This window comes from Ixodes scapularis, unplaced genomic scaffold (assembly GCF_016920785.2).
Source record: "Ixodes scapularis isolate PalLabHiFi unplaced genomic scaffold, ASM1692078v2 PGA_scaffold1__304_contigs__length_218370807, whole genome shotgun sequence".
Classification (NCBI taxonomy): domain Eukaryota; kingdom Metazoa; phylum Arthropoda; class Arachnida; order Ixodida; family Ixodidae; genus Ixodes; species Ixodes scapularis.
Genome location: NW_024609846.1, coordinates 98,975,331 through 98,995,968, shown reverse-complemented (window position 1 = coordinate 98,995,968; position 20,638 = coordinate 98,975,331). Strand labels below are relative to the sequence as shown.

General features: G+C 44.1%; 1 protein-coding gene across 1 annotated transcript; it reads left to right on the top strand.

The window, feature by feature from the left end:
• Window positions 1–28: 28 nt before the first annotated feature.
• On the top strand, window positions 29–19,590 carry LOC8031111 (NFATC2-interacting protein). The gene is made up of 8 exons (XM_029974685.3): window positions 29–489; window positions 715–912; window positions 2,477–2,627; window positions 4,796–4,897; window positions 11,603–11,768; window positions 15,037–15,181; window positions 18,235–18,356; window positions 19,100–19,590. Exons 1-8 carry the CDS (start codon window positions 393–395, stop codon window positions 19,262–19,264), a joined length of 1,146 nt encoding a protein of 381 aa, XP_029830545.3. The 5' UTR covers window positions 29–392; the 3' UTR covers window positions 19,265–19,590.
• Window positions 19,591–20,638: the final 1,048 nt, after the last annotated feature.

Here is a 20,638-nt window from a genome sequence, read left to right as displayed (position 1 = left end):
AAAATCTTTGATGAAGCCTTATTTGCTTCGAAGAGTATGTTTTGTTGCTTTTGAACAGATGTAATCTAATGAATTTTTTTTTTTTTTTTAATTTCTGTAGAAAGTTAAGGACTTCTTTTTTTTTTGTGTGTGTTTTGTTTATTCTTCTGTGGTTTAGAGAGATGATTTGAGTTTCACACTTGGCGCGCAGTTATGCAGACGACACTATACCATCATGCACTCGGTTTTGTTTGTTTATGTATATTCCTGAACACTTCAGGTCACTGTTTTCAGCAGTTTGTTTTAATTTATTGAGTGAATAAATTGTCCCCATAAATTAATTATATGGTGTGCATATTCTTAATCTTTTTATTATTAGTTTTTGCTTAAAGTATCATCCGAAAGTGCCGTTTATGTGTCGCTGTCATTGTGGCCATTTTCTGCACTTAATTCCGTTGTATGCATTTGACATTTTAACGTCGTATGAAACTGAATTTTTACGAAAAATGCGTAAGTTTGTCGAATTATCTGCACTGGGAGAATAACCGGTGGATGCCGCGATGTGTTTTTTCAGGGGGACGCTTCCTATGACGTTTTAGTTTTTAAATCTGCCGTTTTCTCGATGAGATCAGCTGATTTTGCGCTCGCGCGTACCGTGCCCGACGCGAGAAGTTTAAAAGCCTTACGCGCGCTTACAGCCTTAATCTCGCGAATCTTTTGCCCATACTGTTACAGCGCGCAAGCGGAAAATGGCCAGCAGCTCCTGCAAGGTCGAGCCGGCGACGGTGCCCTCGGAGAACAAGGCACCTGCGGACCACCTCCGAGATATCAAGAACATCGTCCTGAAGAACAAGAGTGGCTTGTTTTCCTCCAACATATTCTGTGACGAAGCGTTGGAGGCTATGCGAGAAAAGATTCAGAGCACCAGTCACAGTAAGAGTTTCTTATCGACGATTTGATAATAGCGCGGAGGGCTCACGGCGAACACATAGGGGCGCTTGTTTACTGCCTTTACTGTAACAGACGAAACGAGCCTAGATTTTTGCGCTGATATATTAGTGCTACGTGCATGCCAACTAGCGCAACTTGCAGCCTTTAGGGTGCACCGATTTAATGAGTTCAATCGGGATATTTGCAGACGCAGTCGACTTTGGTGGAGCAGGACGATGACATGTAATTTTCGCAAGGCTCCCCATTATGTAGTGTAGATGGTTGAGCGTGTTGGTTTCTAATTTACGACAAGGAAAGAGGGACATTGAAGACAAGACAGACAAGACGCTCTTCATTTATTTACTATCTACGAAAAGACCCATTTATGTGTGTATGGTGTGTCGAATCGTGGCCTGGGTGTCGGGGCGCTTCAAGGAGATTTTCACCTAACCTAAAGTTTGTACTAATCTTTAGTTTTTGTCGCTCTGTTCGCAACTAACGTAGCCCGTAACTAACGTAACGTAACAGTGCTCCGTTTGTGTATTTCTTCCTGTTCGTGTCCTGTTTTTGCGCAGTTTTACCCTTTTAAAATAGGCTGTGTCTACAGTGCCGTCCGACGGCACTCCAATCGCGCCTACAGGTGCCCTTCGAAAGAGTCCGACAGCGTGTGTATCACTGGGGTGAATGTTAACAAAAGCAAAAAGTAAGCCCGCACTGGGGATCAAACCCGGGATCGCTTGCTTATGAGGCAGACATCTTACCACTATGCTACACTCCGCTCTCTCGCATAAGTCTCATAGAAAACTTTGTTTTATACAAGACTTTCAGACGGCTCTTGAACGCGTGAGTGGACTACCGTCGGACGGCACTTGAATGCTCTGCAAAAGTGCCGTCGGACGGTACTCTAGACACTACATTCAAATAATGTAGCCGCAATATGTAATGTGCGAGGAGGTTGCTGCTCGGCACAGGTAACCTCAGAACGCTAGCGATGGCTTCCAATGTACAAGTCTGTTCATAATCTAATGTAGAAATATGTTCATAGTCTTCTAAGATAGATGTCTGTTCGTAGTACAGTAAAACCTCGTTATAACAAAATGGGATATAACAAACTAATGGATATAACAAACCTATCATAATTCCCCTTGCTTGCTAATAGGGAAGAAATGGACATTGGCTATAACAAACTAATGGTTATAACGAAATAATTACGATCGCTCCTTCAACTTTGTTATAACGAGGTTTTACTGTATTCTAAAGTAGAAGTCTGGTCATAGTGAACCGTCCTGACAGGTGTGTATGGGAGATTGACTAAACAGAGTGACAACCATGGAAGCCTGACATATGCTTCCTTTGTCTATCGTCAATGGAAGTTTTACTTAAAACTGGCTTTTTGCATCTTGAGATTCAATACCTGAAGTCAGTGCCCCAAAAACACTAACTTTTGATGCCCTTTTGCAGATAGTTCAATTACACATTCCGTGTCAGTGACACTTGACTGTGAGTGCAAGGCCTAAACAGGTGGCTGTTCTGAAAGAGTCTCACGTGATTTCTCGTTGCGGTTCAGATGATCTTGCCGTGAAGCAAATCTTCACGGCCACCCCAACTACAAAGAAAAACGCTGGCAGCGAGAAAGATAGTGCCAAGGATGCCGCCAAAGATGCTGCAAAGGATGCTGTCGTTCTCGGAGATTCGTCGGATGAGGAGTGCAACATACTGTAAGCTGGCTTTGTTTCTCTTTATCTCTTTTCTGTTTAGTGGAGGCGGTTCTTGCCAACACAATTGCTTGCTCTCCCGTAAGATATTCATGCTCGACCGGAAGTGCTACCATGGTCCTTAGATCACCTGGTTTGGAATCTTTCTGTCATGCTAAGGGAAAGCTCCCCCTAGGGACAGGCTGAAGCACCCCACTGCCGATGTTAGGAGTCGACCAATCAAATTGCTTGGAGGGTCTAAAGTGGGTGGGTGTTTAGAGAGGCCACCGTAAAGAAAGTTGCCGCATGCTTCTCCTCTTTCATAGAGCCCCTCCCAAACCCCATGGATCCATCGAAAAAATGGGCAATTGGAAATGTCATCTGGACTTGAGACCTAGGGGTCATATTACTTCGAAATAATTGAAATACCATGTAAAAAGTGCTACATCTGTTCAAAATAAATAAATATATGTATATATACAGCAGTGATGTGATTGCTGCGCCAATTGCGCCAAACTGCACCAAGGGGCGAACCCTGCTACATCTTGCTACATTTTGCCAAAATATGGGTAATCTGCGCCAAGCCTGCGCCAAAAGACCAATTTTGGTCGTCTTTCAAAACCGAAACTAAACTGAGTACCCTAATTGCGCATGCATGAGCTAGGTAGCGCAAGCGGCCGCACAACAAAAAGTACCCTGTATTTATCGTCCATCCGGTCTTGCATAGTTTTTCCCGCCACCTCTCGTTTCACGCTCTCGTCGTTCATCGTTCATGTCGTTCATGTGTCTCGTCTCGCGTCTTTTTAAAAACAATTTCAACGATAGACGCGGACGTGTGATGGCGCTTCCGTGCTTCAGTCGTACAAAGCGCTCCAAGTACATTTTTGATCTTGACTCGCGATGTCTTGTTTCGTCCTGACTCGCTCAGGTTCTTTTTTTCTGTGTGTTTAGCTTGTACCTCGCCTGCTGGGCTGGCAAGCACTTGCCGCTGGACTGTTTTTTTGTCGTGTACTGGACAATTACATTTTGCATACAATTTTAGGAACCAGTTGGCGACGGAGCGGAGTGGCATGGTGTCTGTTTCGATCGAACAGCCACCTCCGCTCGCGCGACGAAGCACGTGCAAATGCAAGCCTGCCGAAGTTGCCCTCATGTGCATGCGAACATGACTTTACGACAGAGGCACCAGCCGGGACACTTGCAACCAATTGTTTTACGTTTGCTTTTGACAAAAATCTGGCACGTCCGGAACCAGTAAAACGGTGGCAAGTGGTTTTTCGAAATTGCTCGGCAATGGCCACAGCACAGTTCACTTGTGGGATGTCTCAATGTCTCTTTGGAGACATTGAAAGTGGGAATTCATTACTAGCCAAAGGCAAAGCGAGGCTTGCAGCAGCCTTGTAGAAAGTTTCGAAAAGCAAAAAGAAAAGCACCCGCTAGTCTTAATGCACTTTTGTCTTGTGTACAATTTCGCATTGCAGTGCAGTAGTTACGTGTTTCATCAGTCGGAGACAGCTTCCATTTATTATATTATATAACTACGGAAGTCAACCTAATGCTGTGATATTTAGTACTAAGCTGGTCATTTTCAAATAAATTTTAATATGTGCTGTTTGGTTATTTATCTATAACGGTAGATATATATGTATAATTTAACTGGAGCATTGCAAAATGTGTCATGCCATTGCAATTTCAGTTACATGTTGAAAGACTCCCAGGTGGTCGAACTTGACCATAATTTGTTTATTGCGGCGAGCAAAGTGTCCTTCGTTCGTCCAGCACTTGAAAACAATTATGTTTATTTTTCTAAGAATAACTGCTCCAAAAGCCACTTTTGCTGCTCCGAAACACTCTTTTGGCTGCTCCAAAAGCAACTTTTGTTGCTCCAAAACACTGTTTTACCTGCTCCAAAGGCCACTTTTGCTGCTCCAAAACACCGTTATGGCTGCTCCAAAATGTGCTCCAAAACGGCTTAGGCCAATCACATCACTGATACAGGTATATATAAAACTTTAATTTTTTTTTTTTTTACTTTTTTATGGTGGTGACAGATTTTACTGGGGTGGAAACTGCCAAAATTTTCAGACCAGTAAGTAGTTTATCTAAGGACTGTAGTAGTACTCTTTGAACTCACCTTGAGCTAAACCTTCTTTGCCTGCATCCAAAGAAAAATGTTTTGATAACTGTTCCAGGTCCAAACCAGGTGTTATGGAGACATCTTTGGATTGCTCGCCAAGGTCTCCAGGACAGCTGTCGCCCATCAAGCACTCCCGCAAGACTCAGCAGATACTCAAGTAAGACTAGGTTTCAAATAACCTCTCATTTAAAAGGCGCTCACATTCTTTTCTTTTGTCATTGGACCAATCCATGCCAAAACTAAAAAGAGGGGAAAATATGAGGTCCTGAAATGACCGAATGCAACCCATCTGTACGTGATATTACACAAAAGAAGTTCACAAGTAGAGATCATACAGAGACACACCAAGATATCTTTCAAATTATCGCTGTTTGACTAGAATAGATGTCTCTAACCGATTGAGGTGTGAGGGTGAGCGAGATACAAATAGTAGTTCTTTTTCTGCTGTGAAAGATGAATGTTTGTTTCATGTCTGATCAGTCTTCAGGGCATCTCATGTAACTCCGTGACAAGTGTACATCAGCTACTGCCAGTGTTGTGGCTGTACAGCAGACACGCTAAGGAGAGGAAGCTTTGCGAGTCTTGAGTCAATATCTGCAGAGGCGTGGCCTTTCTTAGGCATGCATTGTAATGAAACAATGATATGAGGTCCCTCAAGACCAGGATGTTTTGAGCTTCATGGTTTAGGGTAGAACTGCTACTTCCCCAAGCTATTTGCACTTCTCGTGCCAGTTGAAACGTGGTGGCACATAGCAGTGAAGCATTTTGGTTCCGAACTAGGCTGCTAGTTTTGCAGTATTTGCGAGACCATATCTATGCGCTATCTTCGAGAAATGATTGCTTATAACACTGTCAGATGTAATTCACTCTTTAAAAAACACTAAAACAAAGCACAAGTTTTTTTCTTTGCTTTTTTTTTTTTGTAAAGGGCATAAATGGGACACATATATTTTAAGAATATCTTTTCAATGGAAAAACAAAACAAGAAGTTTTGCGCAATAATTAAGTTGTTAGAAGCAGTTTAGGTGGAGGTCACGGACCATTGTAAGCCCCACCCATTACTACTAGATTGGGTTGGCAGCTCGGCCGAACATGTACAGAAGCCTATTGTTTCCCTTTCGGGACATCCGGCGCGTCTAGTCTGGAGGTCTGCTACCACCTTCTAGTCTTGCGAGCAGACTCATGGCAGCTTCCGGCATCGTCTGCTATGCTACCACTGTCTATCGTTGTCTGCAATGCCCAGACATGGACTTGAAAGCTGCGTGGCGACATCCGTTTTTGCCTTCATCTGCCTGCTATTTTGCCTCAGTCTAAAAACTTCTGCAATGCTTGCCAGATGCGACCATGAAATCGCCGTTCTAGCATTCTATCATGCACGAGCCACGCTGCAATACAAGCGTCTGTCGATGTGCAGTAAAAAGCTACCGACAGGACTAAAAAGATCAACAAAATAAATATGCGGTCCTTCCAGCTTTTTTGTTCTTCTTGTTAGTTATATTTTTTATGTCCCTTTAAAAGGGCACGTAAGTGGATTCTGAGGTAGTCTATTTGTGGTGATAACGCAGTCTACAGGCATCCAAAAAAACTAAAAATTACACTCACGGGTGGCCGAAAACAAGCATCTACAAACACCACTTGAGTGCTCCTTTAGAGGAGCTGTGCCACGATTTTAACGTTGAAAGAATTGGCATCTTCTACTTATGACATTGTTCATCTTGTCACAAAGGACAGAAAACACACCTTCCATCGAAACGTTGAGATAGGCAAAAATTAGAATATTCTCCGACCTGCAGCCGCGAGCGGCGGCCATGAGAAACACGCGGCATGATGTCAATGGGGGTCTTGTAGAAAGATAGCAACTTGTGCGAATACCTGCTCGATAAAAGGTAACTTTTCTATAAATATTATCGTTTTAACATGAATATAAATGCGTCAAAAACCTGGTATCGTTGACAAAACTTTTTTTATACGGAGTTTTAGTGGCGCCATCTACCCTATGTCCACAAAACCGTCATCTCTATCTGCTACTGCGAACAGCCACCAGAAGCCGGAGGGGGAGGGGGACAGAGCCGGGCAGGTATGGCCGCACCCGGTTGAGACTTCCCTCCTTTCACCATATTGTTCGCACTGTGCCCGCCAGCACATGGTCACGCGGTCGCGAGCGGATGAGTTCTCGCTGCTCACTGATGGCTCTAGGGAGAGAGCGTTACCAGAACTCCGCGTGACCCCCATTGACAGTGGCGTAGGCAAGGAGGGGGGGGGGGGTCGAAACTCCCTTCTCTGAAAATGCTGAACCTAACCCCCCCCCCCCCCCCCCCCCCCGCGGGTTTGCTGCTTGCTCCCCTGCTCACGCAGTCGGTTTTGCACGGGGCATGGAGCAAAGCGGGTGTGCGAACTATACTTATATGCGTTCGGGAAAAGTGTTTGTGGGGTAGAGAATGCTCACATAAATAAAATAGGGAGTATTTCTTTATTCATGTTTATTTGATGGGATGTGGAACTTGATCTCAGATATATAGAGAATGGATATCTCGAATTGGGGTGAAGGATGGCGATTTTAAGGCCAAGTATAACAAACTCTCTTCACTAAAATACACAGTTCAATCTAACCAAAGCGAATGTAATAAAACAAACACGTGGTTATAATATAAAACAATGTCAGTGATGTGTTAAATGATTTGTAAAAACAACTGCACTCTAAGCAACGGGTGGCGCTGCACTCACACGCGCCTTGAGTACTGATCAGAATTATGTGCTTTCGACTAGAAATTACCACGAATAATAAAGTAAGTGTGACTAGTTATTTCAGAAAGCAATTTACAGGCTCTCTTGGTCATTTTATTTATGCCAAGCACCTACACATTAAGATGCAGCCGCCTGAGTTCACGGAAAAGGATATGCAGGACGCCCTCTGCTTGAACTTCATTGTCGCAGTGAGCATTTAAAAACGCTAGACCGAGCAGTTGCTCATTCGAAGTGGGCGCTCTCAGGTATGTTTTCAACCGTCGTAGCAGAGGTCGTATTGAAGAGAACAAGCGCTCAGCTCCCGCCTTTGTTACGCGCAGAATCACTAGGATCTCGAAGGGACGATGGACATTTGGGAATTGGCGGCCTGCGAGAACTACAGGGTGTGCTTCTCTAGCCATCATAATCATCGTTTGTGACGTCACGGGTAGGACAGACTGGGACAGACCGCGCAGTTCTTGGATCCCTCGGCTCGTCAGCTTGCTTCATGCGCTGTTAAGGTAATGCGCGGCAAAGCCTGTTTCACGCGTTGTGTTTATTTGGTGAAGTGATATTTGTAGTAGGACATTTTACCAAAGCTTTAAACCGCATGTGGCACGCATAGTCGTGCCAACAAACACTTTTGGAGCCGAGGTGTCGAAGTGGTCGGATGGTGGTGTGCTGTTTTCTATCCCGTACAAAAACTTGAATGAAGAAAATAGAATATCCAGCGCTTGGTCGCACTACAGCGTCTAACGTGGCGAACAGGGTGTCTTTTCTATTTTGATTCGGACGAAACAAAACTTGGAAAGGAAGATCTCATCAAATTGAAAAAAGGAAAGCGAAATGTGAGAACTTCTCGCGTGTGTAGTGAACACTTCAGTGAAAGCGACTCCGTGTATCCTCTTGGTTCCAATGTGTCCTGTGAGTATTGGTCTTTTATTAGTTCCGAGTTGATTCCTTTTCTTTTAATTTTTAACAAACATTTCCTCAAAATAACTGGCAGGAAGAAGTGGAAGCTGGCTTCCGTAGTCGTTTCGTCTAAATCCCTGCTTATTCACCCGGCCGACCCGAAACGTGCGAGAGTTAATCGTGATCGAAGTAATCTAGTAAGTTGGTGACACTTCAGCGTCCTAGGAAATGGGGAATATACCTGCTATAAATTACTACCGTTTGTACGTTCCCTTTTTGCAAACCCAAATGCGCATAATGCGTGATGCGCTCCTCGGCGGGCGATTTTAAATTTGTAAACAATTCTTTGTAAAAATAGGATAGGACAAATTAATCAATAGGCCGAATTTGCCGAGCCATGATCGACAATTTAAGAATTTATGAAAATGTCTGCCTTTCCTTCGAGCAGAAGTTGCGATGGGACAAACTTCTTTGCTGCGTTTTCGATTCGGGAGGAGCTAAGTGTCAGTTGCTGACAAGCATTTGCTCGGCAGCAACTGTCGAGTCACGCCTGTATAGAAGCGTCGGTATCGGCAAGCTCAATGCAGCTAAAACAAGTGTGCGGCGCTTTCCAGCGCAGCTGTGCGCACGTGCACAGCTAAGAAGACACAACGTCAATTGCTCTGGTGAATGCAAAACTTTTTTCTAGAACAGCCTCCACAGATCCGAAAAAGACAACACAAGAGTCAGAGAGGCTCTGAATAGCCCTGACGCACGCCGCGCAAGCTGTAATGTAATGCTCCAGGATTGTTTTTTAATATTTTAAAGTTTTTCTAATAAAAAAGCAACTTCGAGGCGCTGTTATTTATTGGAAAGATTACTCACAAAAACGTTATACGCATTTCTTTAATAAATAATCCGATTTAATCTGCATAGTTGCAAACTAATATAGCCACTCCGTGCTTTGACATAGCGCATCGTCTGCTCGCATCCTACCAGCTGCGTCGTAGGAGGGCGTCCGCGAGGTGGCGCAACGAAAAACATCTCGTCGCCAATAGGGCCTCCGGACAGAGGGCGACCACGTCTAGCGCGTACGTGACGGGCGTTTCACGTTTCTCCGTCTTGCATTTGGAAGCCCACATGAGCAGCTCGCATTGGAGTTCACGAACTGAAACCAGGCCTGAATAGATCTCCAAAAACTCTTCAGCACCGCGAGCTGCCCCACTTTCCAAGATCTTTGCAGGCAGAAGCAACGAAAGTAATTGCAACGTATGCCGGTGCATTTTAAATCTCCCATGTAATTGTGTGATCAGGTAATCCACGAAAGGAAGGAACACAGAGCGCTTAAAATGCTCTTGCGTGCTTCTAGCGGGAATGTTACAGTGGTGACGTTGCTGACTTGTACGCGGCATCTGAATTTCAGCTTCCGCTGTCTCGGCCATTTTAATGGCGGCTTGGAATATGGCCTAGTGTTTGTGGGTGGACGTTTGCTCTGATTTTTCAGCATAAAAACAATTTTTTTTTTTTTTTTTTTGCTGTGTAACGTTTTATGACAGTACAGCTATCCTTTTGTTTTGTCTGGCCGGCACGCGTTGGGTAACGCAGTGCTACCTCAAAAAGCGGAGGGAGTTGTTTGCTGTGAGGAAGCTTTTAAAGTTGGTGGGCCGCAACTACGACGACAGTAGAACAGGGAGTTCAAATGAAGCCTGCAACGTTTAAAAAAATAACGACGCAGCTTCACCCGCCTTATCTTAACAGCGCCTCCCTAACCTTTGCGTGAGCGCCCCCTTTGAAACCCTCCCGAAATAAAATTCTGGCTACGCCACTGCCCATTGACGTCACAGTGCACATGACTCGGAAGATGGTTAAGGAGTTGAAAGGTGCCGAAAACCTCAATTTTTGTCCATTTTTAAAATAAAAACTAGGACATGCAGGCAAAAGCGGTTTTTTGTTTTTTACTTGAGAAAGGTCAAGACACCAATTCCCAAATTATTTAAGCAAAGCACTAAAACTGTTGCACAGCTCCTTTAATGTGAAAGAATACTGCATAAAAAAATTATAAAATATACACGCACCGGAAGTGTGCCAGGGCTGCCGCCCAGTTTTTGGTCAAGCAAGGGCAAACGTTAACGTGGACAGATGAGCTCTTCCTACCCCACCCCTTTTTTCTGTCAGTTTTTTTCTCGTTAATTCAGTTGAACGGTATTGTCACACCCCAGTCGCAGGCACAAATGATTTTATGTTTTATAAGCTGAATTGTATTAGTAATTGTGTTTCAGATTTGAACATAAATAACCTCTGATTTGTGAACAAAAAGTTAGGGTGCAAACAAGCTGGTGATGGTGAAACATTATAAAAAAAATGTGCTGCAAATTGCTGGGCAGTCGTGGTGCACGTGGAACGTGTGGCATCTACGCTCTTGGCGTTCTTCATAAGTTAGTTTAATGACTCGCTTAATGCACGGCATGTACACTGTATAGCAATTCCTGGAATGCAGATACCAACGCTAACCCGGGTTTTAGAAACGTGTGACAGGGAGTCAAATTCCTGCCTGCTGGATGCGGAGCGGATGCCCCACAGGGCTTTCCCGCCAAATAGACCCTCGACTCACGGCGGTGTGTCGAGACATGCTGGAAAGGCACTCGCTTAATAATCTAAATGGTCTGGGTTCGATTCCCGCCTGCTGCAAACGCTTTTGTATTGCGATGGCTTCTTCCCCCCCCCCAACTGAAAACCAATCGGTGTCGAGCCTTGTGGCCACGCTTTTGTCCGGGCTTCACTTTTAGACTTGACGAAGTGCCTAACGCCTAGCCAAAGAATGTTTCACATCAATAGACCAAATCCCCCTCACAGTGGAGAACGAGGGATGGCACGACACCGAAGCCTCGACGAACAGAGTGCAGAGCTGACATTTATTTCAAAAAGTCCTGTTTATGGATTGAGTAGAATGACTGTATACACACTTGGATCAATGTAAGATTGCCTCAAAAATGTAAGATTGCCTCAGAATAGTTGCTTGGTCATATTTGCTTTGAGCCTTCCAACGGACCGTTTATAAGGGAACACTTTCAAAACTGCCCCATCAGCAAGCAAACTAGGTTCCCATTTGACGTTTACTGTTAGCATCCAGCGGAAACTGGACATCAGTTGTGTTTTGCGGGGGAATATTGCATGATGCATGCTCCCTGTCTGCACCTCACAGCCCAGAGTCTGTGGCTGCTCGGAACACTTGTGTTGCTCATTGCAGGAAGCTGGAATCGTTGGCGAAACTGGACGACGAGCCCCTCTGGTGCCTCTCGGACGACTCGTCGGACCTGTTCTGCCTCGACGACGACGTCCCCACAGCCCAGGAGAAAGACCTGGTGCTCATGGTGCAGTCTCCAAGCAGGGTGCTCAAGTTCACCATTGCACCGGTGAGAACCCCCGTCTGAGGAGGCAGTGCCACGGCCCGCTGCGTTTGGTCATGCAGGTTCAAAGCGGGCCCCCCCACCCATGCAGGGTTTACGGATCTTCTGCGCGGCACATTGGAGCTGGGAGATACATACTGCCAGCTCTGGTATCATATCATCTCTGAAATGCTTGAAGGGATGCTGCAACAAAATTCTAGAGCCTATTTTATTGTTCAAATGTCAACCACCTTCTGGCCACACCACAAAGACACCAATTTTTTGCTAAAAGAAACGTCAAAACGTTGCTTAAAACTAACAAACCAAACGTCTTTACATCACTCTCCACATTAGAGCAAGCAACGCCGCTCCACAGAAGTACGGCGGCAAACTGTGTTTGCACGAGGCCCGTCAAACTTGTCCGAACTGGATTTTTTTTTTCTCCCGCGCCCATTCGAATTTTGCGGGGACCGGGGAAGAAAAACTAGAATGGCCACGTCGTAACGCATGGGACACCATCAAGTGGCGAAGCTCACAATCGGGCCACTCCACGTGTAGCCTTGGCCGTGAAGAAAAACCAGAGGTCACGAACAGCGATGCGTTTCGGGAGATCTGGCACCTTCAGTGCATTCTTGACGTCTGGGTTTCCTTCACGTCCAAGACTTCATGAGGGCAAGTGTTTGAGTTGCTGCTTCCCGCTCCCTGCAGTAATTAAATGGGCGCAGAAGAAAAGGTAAGTTCAGTTCGGCCAAGTTCAACGGCGCTCGTGCGCACGCAGCATGCCGCCATACTAGCGCAGAGCGGCGCTGCTTTTTTTATGTGGAGTGGGACAAAACGACATTCGGTTCATTTATTTAACATAATGTTTTGGTATCTTTTTGAGCAAAAAAATTGGTTTCATCGTGCTGTGGCCAGAACGTGGTTGACATTTGGACAATAAAATAGGTGCTAGAATTTCGTTGCAGCACTCTTTTAAAGGAATTCTGAACCGAAATTTAGATTTCGCGAAATAAGGCCTCAAAAGCGTTGAATGGGATACTACAAACTCCAAAACATCACTCGTAGTGCACCAATATCTCAAGCGGACGGCCGTATCTTTGAGAAAGAAGGGTGCAATCAAGCGAGGAATGTGACGTCATGATTCTCTTTGAACGTTTGAGAATGAGGAGAGGCGGCCTCGCTTCTCTTCTCATTTCGGTTCACCTGCTCGAGTTGGCTCGAGGGGACGAAGCGAAGAGGGAAGGGTATGGAGAATCGCAGCGTCACATGTCTTGTTGGCCTCGTCGGCCGTGTTGAATTGCGCAATTCTTTTCCAAAAACACGGCCATCCGTTAGAGATATCTCTGTATAATTTACTATGTTTTTGGGTTTTGCAGCGTCCCGCCTATCGCTCCAGCCTTGTTTTGTCAGCTCCAAATTTCAGTTCAGCATCCCTCTAAGAGATTTGAAATGCTGCTGGTGTAACTTTGCTGAATCATTGAGCTGAAAAGTAGTGCTCTCCCATCCTGATTTATAGTTGTGCCCTCAACTTATGAGACTTGTCTCTCCTGTTTGTTTGGGGTACTGTAGACTCTGTATTGTCTCCTTTTAAGGTGTACAGACTTTTAGTAGTAGTCATCTAGGCTCTAGTAGTGTGTGTAGGGATGTAGATTTGGTGACTTGGTTCAGCTTGATATCCAAATTTATTTTACTCTTTCTGGTATTTTCTAAATTAAAATAAAAGCATGCTACCATCATTTATGATTATTAATTAACGTACTTAGCTGCATTTTAAACTTGTGCCACTACTACTTTCTACTGCTTTGGTATCCAAATTGCTTACCTATTCAGTAGTAGGCATTAATAAGTATCCCAGCATTGGCAAAAATTACAGCATCCAGCAGCAAAGTATATACCTATATTAGTTGGATACACTTGATTTTCGTTTTCATGTTTGTGGTGAAAGCTATTCATTGTTGGTAAAACCAGTTAATTGAGGGGGGGGGGGGACACTACCCAGAAAAAGACATTTATGCAATATAAAAATGCCAAATTTACATCTGCCAACATCTAGAGCAGGGGTGGCCAAGCTGCAGCTCGCGAGCTGCATGCGGCTCTTCGCGTGTTAAAGTGCGACTCGCGGCTCCCTCTCCTACGCTCCCTCCTCTCCCACTCCCCCGCCTCCCTCCCGGTCCAGAACCACACGAGCACTTCCCCAAAAAGATAAATGGAACGCGTTTTAAATCGAAGTACAGGTTGCGGTTTTGTAGTCTTGTGCTACTGCTACCTTACGTACAGTTGAACTGCTTTGGACTCTGATAGATTGAAAGGAGTTGTTTCGTTTATTGTACTGGACAGAAGTGTGCACCCCGCCCCTCCGTGGCTCTTGGAAGTTTCGTGGTTTTGTTTGCAGCTCTTAGGCCGATTCAACCTGGCCACCCCTGATCTAGAGAGTATTCCCAGAAAGTTTCATATGTTTACACTGCATTCTTTTTTTTTATACTTTTTTTTTTAGTCCATTGATGCTAAAGAACACTTTAGCATCAGCAAAGTATAAACATATTTCAGTTGGATACACTCAAGCACTTTGGACGTGTTTTTCTCCATTCCACATTTTGGCATAAATTTCACTTAATAAATTTATTGTTTCAGTATGAAACTATCGAGAGATTTAACTTTTGCGGCTTATATACCGAAATTTTATTGAGCTGGTTACTATGAACTCAGATTTTGCATGTTCATGTTCCTTTATTATGAAACATAATAATTTGCAAAACTTAGTAAATGTTAAAAAATTATATTTTTAATTAATTTTTTTTAGCTCAAAAATGCATGTTTTGTGAAATTTATTTTTATAGTGACCGGCATCAGGTATTCCAGTATGCATTTCACCAGAAAAATATGTGGTTTTCAATGCCATTTCTTAACAATAGATTCATTGAGCAGATTCCATGCCAAGCTATGCATTACTTCGTTCTGGGGTTATGGTACCTCATAAAATTGGTTCACAGGGCTGAATTTTTGCATGCTTTCCTTTTATATGACTACAAACACCAGCTGCAAATTTCACGTCAATTGTGTGAGCTGTTTTCTGCGACTGCCTGTTATTATATACGGTACTCCTAACACAACTGTGGTATTGGAGGTGGTAGTACTCTTAGGGTCTCATTGATCTCTCGCTGATCATCATTTTGAGGTTGATCAAGGATACACTTTCAAGGGCCTGTTACATTGCTTGTAGGTAACATCAGTGTTCACATAAAGCTGCGCTGTAAACAGCCACTTTCAACTTATTTCCCTTTGCCTCGCATTTCAGTCTGCACAGTTTGGAGACATCTTTGCACAACTTGCCAAGGAGTTTGACGTTGCCCCATCACAGATCATCCTCACCTGGAAGGAAGGCCCCATCCAGGCTGAGGACACTCCCTCGTTGCTGGGGATTACGCCAGCCGACATTCTGGGTGAACTTTTTTTTTTTTTTTTTTCACCTGTCTCGGCCCTGTTTGCTCAGGGACTCCAGCAGGGATCTTTGGGAAACGTGTTAGACTATCTCCGCTTCAGTCTGACTTGGCGAATAATGAAAGCTACGTCCCTGGCAAGCCAGTAGGAGCGAGGTTTGTGACAGCGTACCGTTGGAGTGCTCATTTGTGTCGAGCTGTTGCATGCTTCGCTTCATTGCCGTGATTGGTGCGCGGGGATTGTAAGGTTTTCAGTTTGCTAAGTTAGGCTGAAACAGAGTAGACAAACTGCTGCTCCGCCCCCAGGGTCCGAGCGAAGTACCCACTCCTGTCCAGTGGCCTTGCTTGGAATCACTCTTTGAGCGCCTTTCCTACCTAGCAATGCTGAAAATTGCCTCTGGGGCGTTAAGGCTCTTTTTTAGCCTCTGGAGTGCAAGTTTCAAGCTCTGGGTTTTCTTTCCCATGAAATACGAGGTATTGCTCAGAAAGCATGTGATACTGTCCCTGCCTCGTTTCTTTGTCAGAAAGTAAGGTCATTTACTCAAACTACATACTTGAAATATGTAGTATCAACAAGCACATTTCATGTGGCAGCACTGGCACTATTCGCGACTCCAACTAACTGTAGGTGGCGCCACTCATTTTCCAAGGTGGCAGTTTTAGTGAGGATCGGAGATGCGTGCCGCTGTTGAGCCTGTCTAGTGTGCTGACTTCTCTGAGCAACACAAATTATTTCTGGCAATACGAGGAAGCTAGGGTGGTAAGAGCGCAGGTCACCTCTTTACCCTGAAAACAAGAATGGTGTTTGGCGTAAAATTAACGCAAGGATGCACATTTTAATTCTGTAGCGAAACCGAAACTAACCTCTAGTTTGGATTTAATTTCTTGATATAGGTTTTCATTTTGGGATTCTTTCATAACTCAAGATGTGTCTCACATCTTAATTATTTAGTTAGAGAAGTTGTTCACGGAAACTTTATTTTGTGACATACCTGTTCGATCCAGGCTGTTTGTAGTTGTTGAAGAAATCAGTGCTGATATTTGTGCGTTCTCGCTGCCTTTTCTCGCTCGGATAATTGTCATGGGAAATAATGAACTGCGGGCCCTTTTAATGGCTTTTGGGTATTTATATGATTAATTGGTTTAACATTCTTCCCAGCAGATTAATAATATAGTTCAAATTTTTACAATGTGTCCACAAAATGTATAAATTAATAAACACTGTTCTCACTGCAACAATCCAAAGACGGAGTTTGAGTCAGACAGCTGAAGTGTGTGTGAGCTTTTTTTTTATAGCAACGCGGTCACGCACAGGACTTTATATTCCATCCAGTGTTTGACTGTTTGTCGAGCTTGATAACGATGTCAGAGTTTTTCATATGCTAAATAGAAAACAAACTGATACCTTTCTGGAAATACTATTATGGTTAAACTGTGTTTTTGTTCTGATCGTAGCGTTAATTGAGGGTATACATTGCCGCTATTTGTATTAATAATAATATTAAAATTTAGATATTTTAATACACAATTTTTCAAGCTCTAATATAATTTGTTGCTTATAATCTAATTTGAAACGCGCGAACAAATATGACAATCAAAAGTGTGCTAAGTATCATCACTAGTGTCAATTGCAGCAACTTTAATTACTGAGTAATAAAATAAAAATAGTCAAAAATAAATGAAAACATTCTAGCTAATCTGAGAAATTCATGTAAAATTACATTATTGTAGGTAAAGTATATTTTGCTATCAATGTCGCGACTTTTAAGGATCGGCAATACGTCCCAAGTCGCCGCCTATATCCTTGCAAACCAAAAGCCCCCCCCCCCCCCCCCCCTCAAAAAAAAAAAAAATATTTTGTAATTTTTAATTTTTTCATGACATTGAGTTGCTTTCATTTTTACGCTCCGTCGTTTTGCCAATCTCAGCCTTTCAAGTTCGAAGGAACGCCTACCTGCTTGCACGTCTGCTCACTGCAGCACATTTCGTTGGCGTTGGAAGCCGGGGAAACACTAGTGAGTTTTAGTATTGCGTACACGAGCGAACGCAAGCGCTGTGTGTTTGTGTTAGCTTTGCTTGTTCCACACTGTGCATGCGTGGCGATTAGGCGCACGCACAACGTGTCGCACACAACTTAACGCAAACGCACATTGCTTGCGTTTGCTTCTATGTGCAATACTAAAACTTTCCAGTAGGGTACAATCCCATACCTGCTGTAGCACTACGTTGGGACAGTGAAGAGTGTTGTTTGCATTGGGAAATGACATTTCGTGAGCCAGGATCGCGAGCAGTTCCGCCGTGCCCTCTGAGCAGGAGAATGGGGGGACCCTCACTAGAGCGCTTCCCGTTTCTGCCGCGGGAGGGCGAGCGTCGAGCTGGAGACGCGAATAGGCTTGCTGACCTCCACCTAAATGAACAAATGTAGGACCAAGTGGCTCTGGGAAGAACCTCCAACTTGCTGAACTTTTTAGCATCTGCTGCAGAATGCAGGTCAAGGCAACACTTTGTGCATCCTGCATTGTACAGAAGGCCACTTGGTGTAGCTCAAGCGATATTTTATAAATCCTAGCTCCTGTTTCAAAGAAACCTGAGAATGCTTTTAGACTTGGCTATCTTGTACTCAGAACTGCAATGTACTTTTGGATTGGGATATTTTGAGGTTTTATATTTCATGTTGCAAAACAACAAAACCCTCTTCAACCCCCTTTTTTTCTTTTTTTCTTTTTTTTTTTTTCAGTATAGATTTATGTTTATGTCTTCCTTTTAGAGTTGGAAACTCAATTACTCAAAATTGTCTAATGGCTTCTTTAATTTCACAGATACTGCACTTTTCTTGCCGTGGATAGGACAATTTAGTGCTGCATATTTTATTACAGTGGCCAGTGGATTTTCCACAGCTTGTCAGTTTTTACCGGAACAGAGAACGGACTGGCTTTCCAGAACTGGTCTGCCCTTCTTTTGGTGCTTGTTGCCCTTTTCCTTTTTGGGGATGCTTTTTAAGCCTGTGCTACTGCTTGCGGTAAAGTGCTCGCTGACTTTGATCTAATGCAATGCAGAGTGCATCGTGAGGAAGTGTGCTCCAGCAAAACCGGTTGCTCCAGTGCACAAGAAGAATGCCATGACCGTCAAGTTTCAGTGTTCCAACAAGAGGATGACGGAGAGCATCGAGGTGTCCAAGGCGAGTGTGCTCGTTTGAGCGCCCTATAAACAAGCTTTTCTCAAACATTTTAGTCTGAGGAAATTGCTTACCTCAGCTTGTTTTGCACTTGAATTGCGGAATAAGTGGAACAGGAATGCTCTAAAAGTTGCCAGAGCTACCTACTTTTTTATTTTGCCCCCTCTATTTAAATTATGGTATTACTAATCACTCGTAAGGCAGTCTAACTTTTCTCGTTTGTCTCGGGTAACACAAACTTGAAAGCACAACATTGTTTGTATGAGGCAGAGCGCTAGTTGGCTGTGTTGGGGTGGGAAAGATACGAGGGAGTAGGGAGGGCGATACATAATACCCCGACGCTGCAAGGAACGCTGCTTGTAGATGTGACATTGCATATTGTTTGATGTTTCCAGTAGTATTGGTTTTCTGGACTGTAAGTCAGGTTCAGAGATTGTTTCACCGGTTGCACTGAAGCTAAAGGAAAGCTTCATGTAGGAATACCCGAATCTACATAATTGGGGGTCCTCGGGAAATCTTGCGGGCCCTCGAGGGAATTACGATACGGTGCGGGTGACAGAGGTGGCAGTTGATTTGTAGCACTCTGAAAAAGTTTTGCTTGGTTTCCACACTGCTCAGACCACTTCATTCGCGTTTTGTGCACCTGCATGCACTAAATGTAAGGCCTCAGTTTTTTTTTTGCGTAGCTGTTGCACTCGAAGTAAGAGATCTCACGAAGCCTCTCATTTGTCGGCCAACTCCCGCAGGACGAACCCCTGCTGGAGGGAGCCCAAGCTTTTGCGGAGAAGGCATCGCTCGAGTTGTCGAAGCTCGTGCTGAAGTTCGACGGAGACAAGGTGGACCCTCGCATGACGCCGGATCAGCTCGGCATCGAAGACGGAGACTGTGTAGATGTGTTGGTGCGGTCCTGAGGAGCGTGCTTCTCCTTAGTGGCGTTTAACACAAAGGACAGAAAACATTGCTATAGGAACAACACCTTCGCCTACCACCTTACAATTGGTTTCAGGTTGTCTAATGAAATCTTTCTTTTTGGTAGCCCTCATTTCTAATTGCCTCAAAAGAGTGTAAAGATGCAGCTTGGAGCTTGGCGAACTTTAGCACCCCCAAAGGCTTGCCAAGCGTCGGCCTTTACGTGCATGCAAGCAGTCCTTTTCCGGTGGCTGTTTAAACACTTGTACCTAGATGTGCTTTTTAACAGATTACTACTTAAGCATTATTAAAGTTTGTGCCAATTTCATGGATGCCACAATGGTACTTTTACTGCATTTGCATTATCGTTTGCATGAGAAGTTGCACGGCAAACTGTTCCTGTAATGGCACCCTGTTTGCTCCCAATTTTTACTGCACATAAACATGCGAGATGTATGCAGTGCAATCAACTTATAAAGATGTATTGCTTATAACAATCAGTTTCTAGGGTTTCTAATCTAGAAACGATCAAATTCTAGTCCAGATACAACGATAATCGGTTATAATGATTGAAATTTCGGGTTTTCTCGCTATCGTTATAAGTGGATTGCAGTGTATATAGCAATTACCAGGAAACCTCGGAATACATGTTTGTGTCACTGGTAGCCTATGTAAAACTAAGAATAACTTCCGTATAGACCATTCCATTTAGCGCTCTCTGGGCGGCACCGTTTTGTTTTAAAAGCAGCGCCCTCTCCATTCATCCAAGAAATTCAGTGGGTTCGGCGGGGTAAAATGAGAGAGAGGGCACGCACCCGACTTTGCTAGCAGACGACAAAACGGGAGGTTGCCATTCTCCATCTTTGGGCTGTATCGGCGGGCTGTACGGAACATCGAACTCTCGCTCGTGGCTGCCGTTGTGAAGTGGTTCTCGTTCTTAGAATAGTTATGGCTACTCCAAAATCGGCCTAGAGCTCTCTGTTGTTCTACTTCGGTAAATGATCAACTGACATATCTTTTCTCCGTTACTTAAATAGCAGTTGAGTCAGCCGGCAGTGCTACCCTCAATTATTGCATGTAATGCGGCAGGAGAGCACGTTTTTATTTATTATTTCAGACACCCACTTATGATCGCTAAAGGCCTACACCAGTACGAACTTTGTACAGGCCAGTCTGACAGTTTTCTCTTTTTTTTTATTTGCACGTAGATAACAGCGCAATTGGACTCTGTTAGTCTTCTTATCTAGCATAGTAATACACAATAACTGGCATACCAAAATCTGCACATCTGCGATTGAAATTTCCAAAATGATGCGACTTTAAACAGAGTGTACGCCAGCCGGATGCTAGGTACTGCCCACTCGGCGGAGCAGACG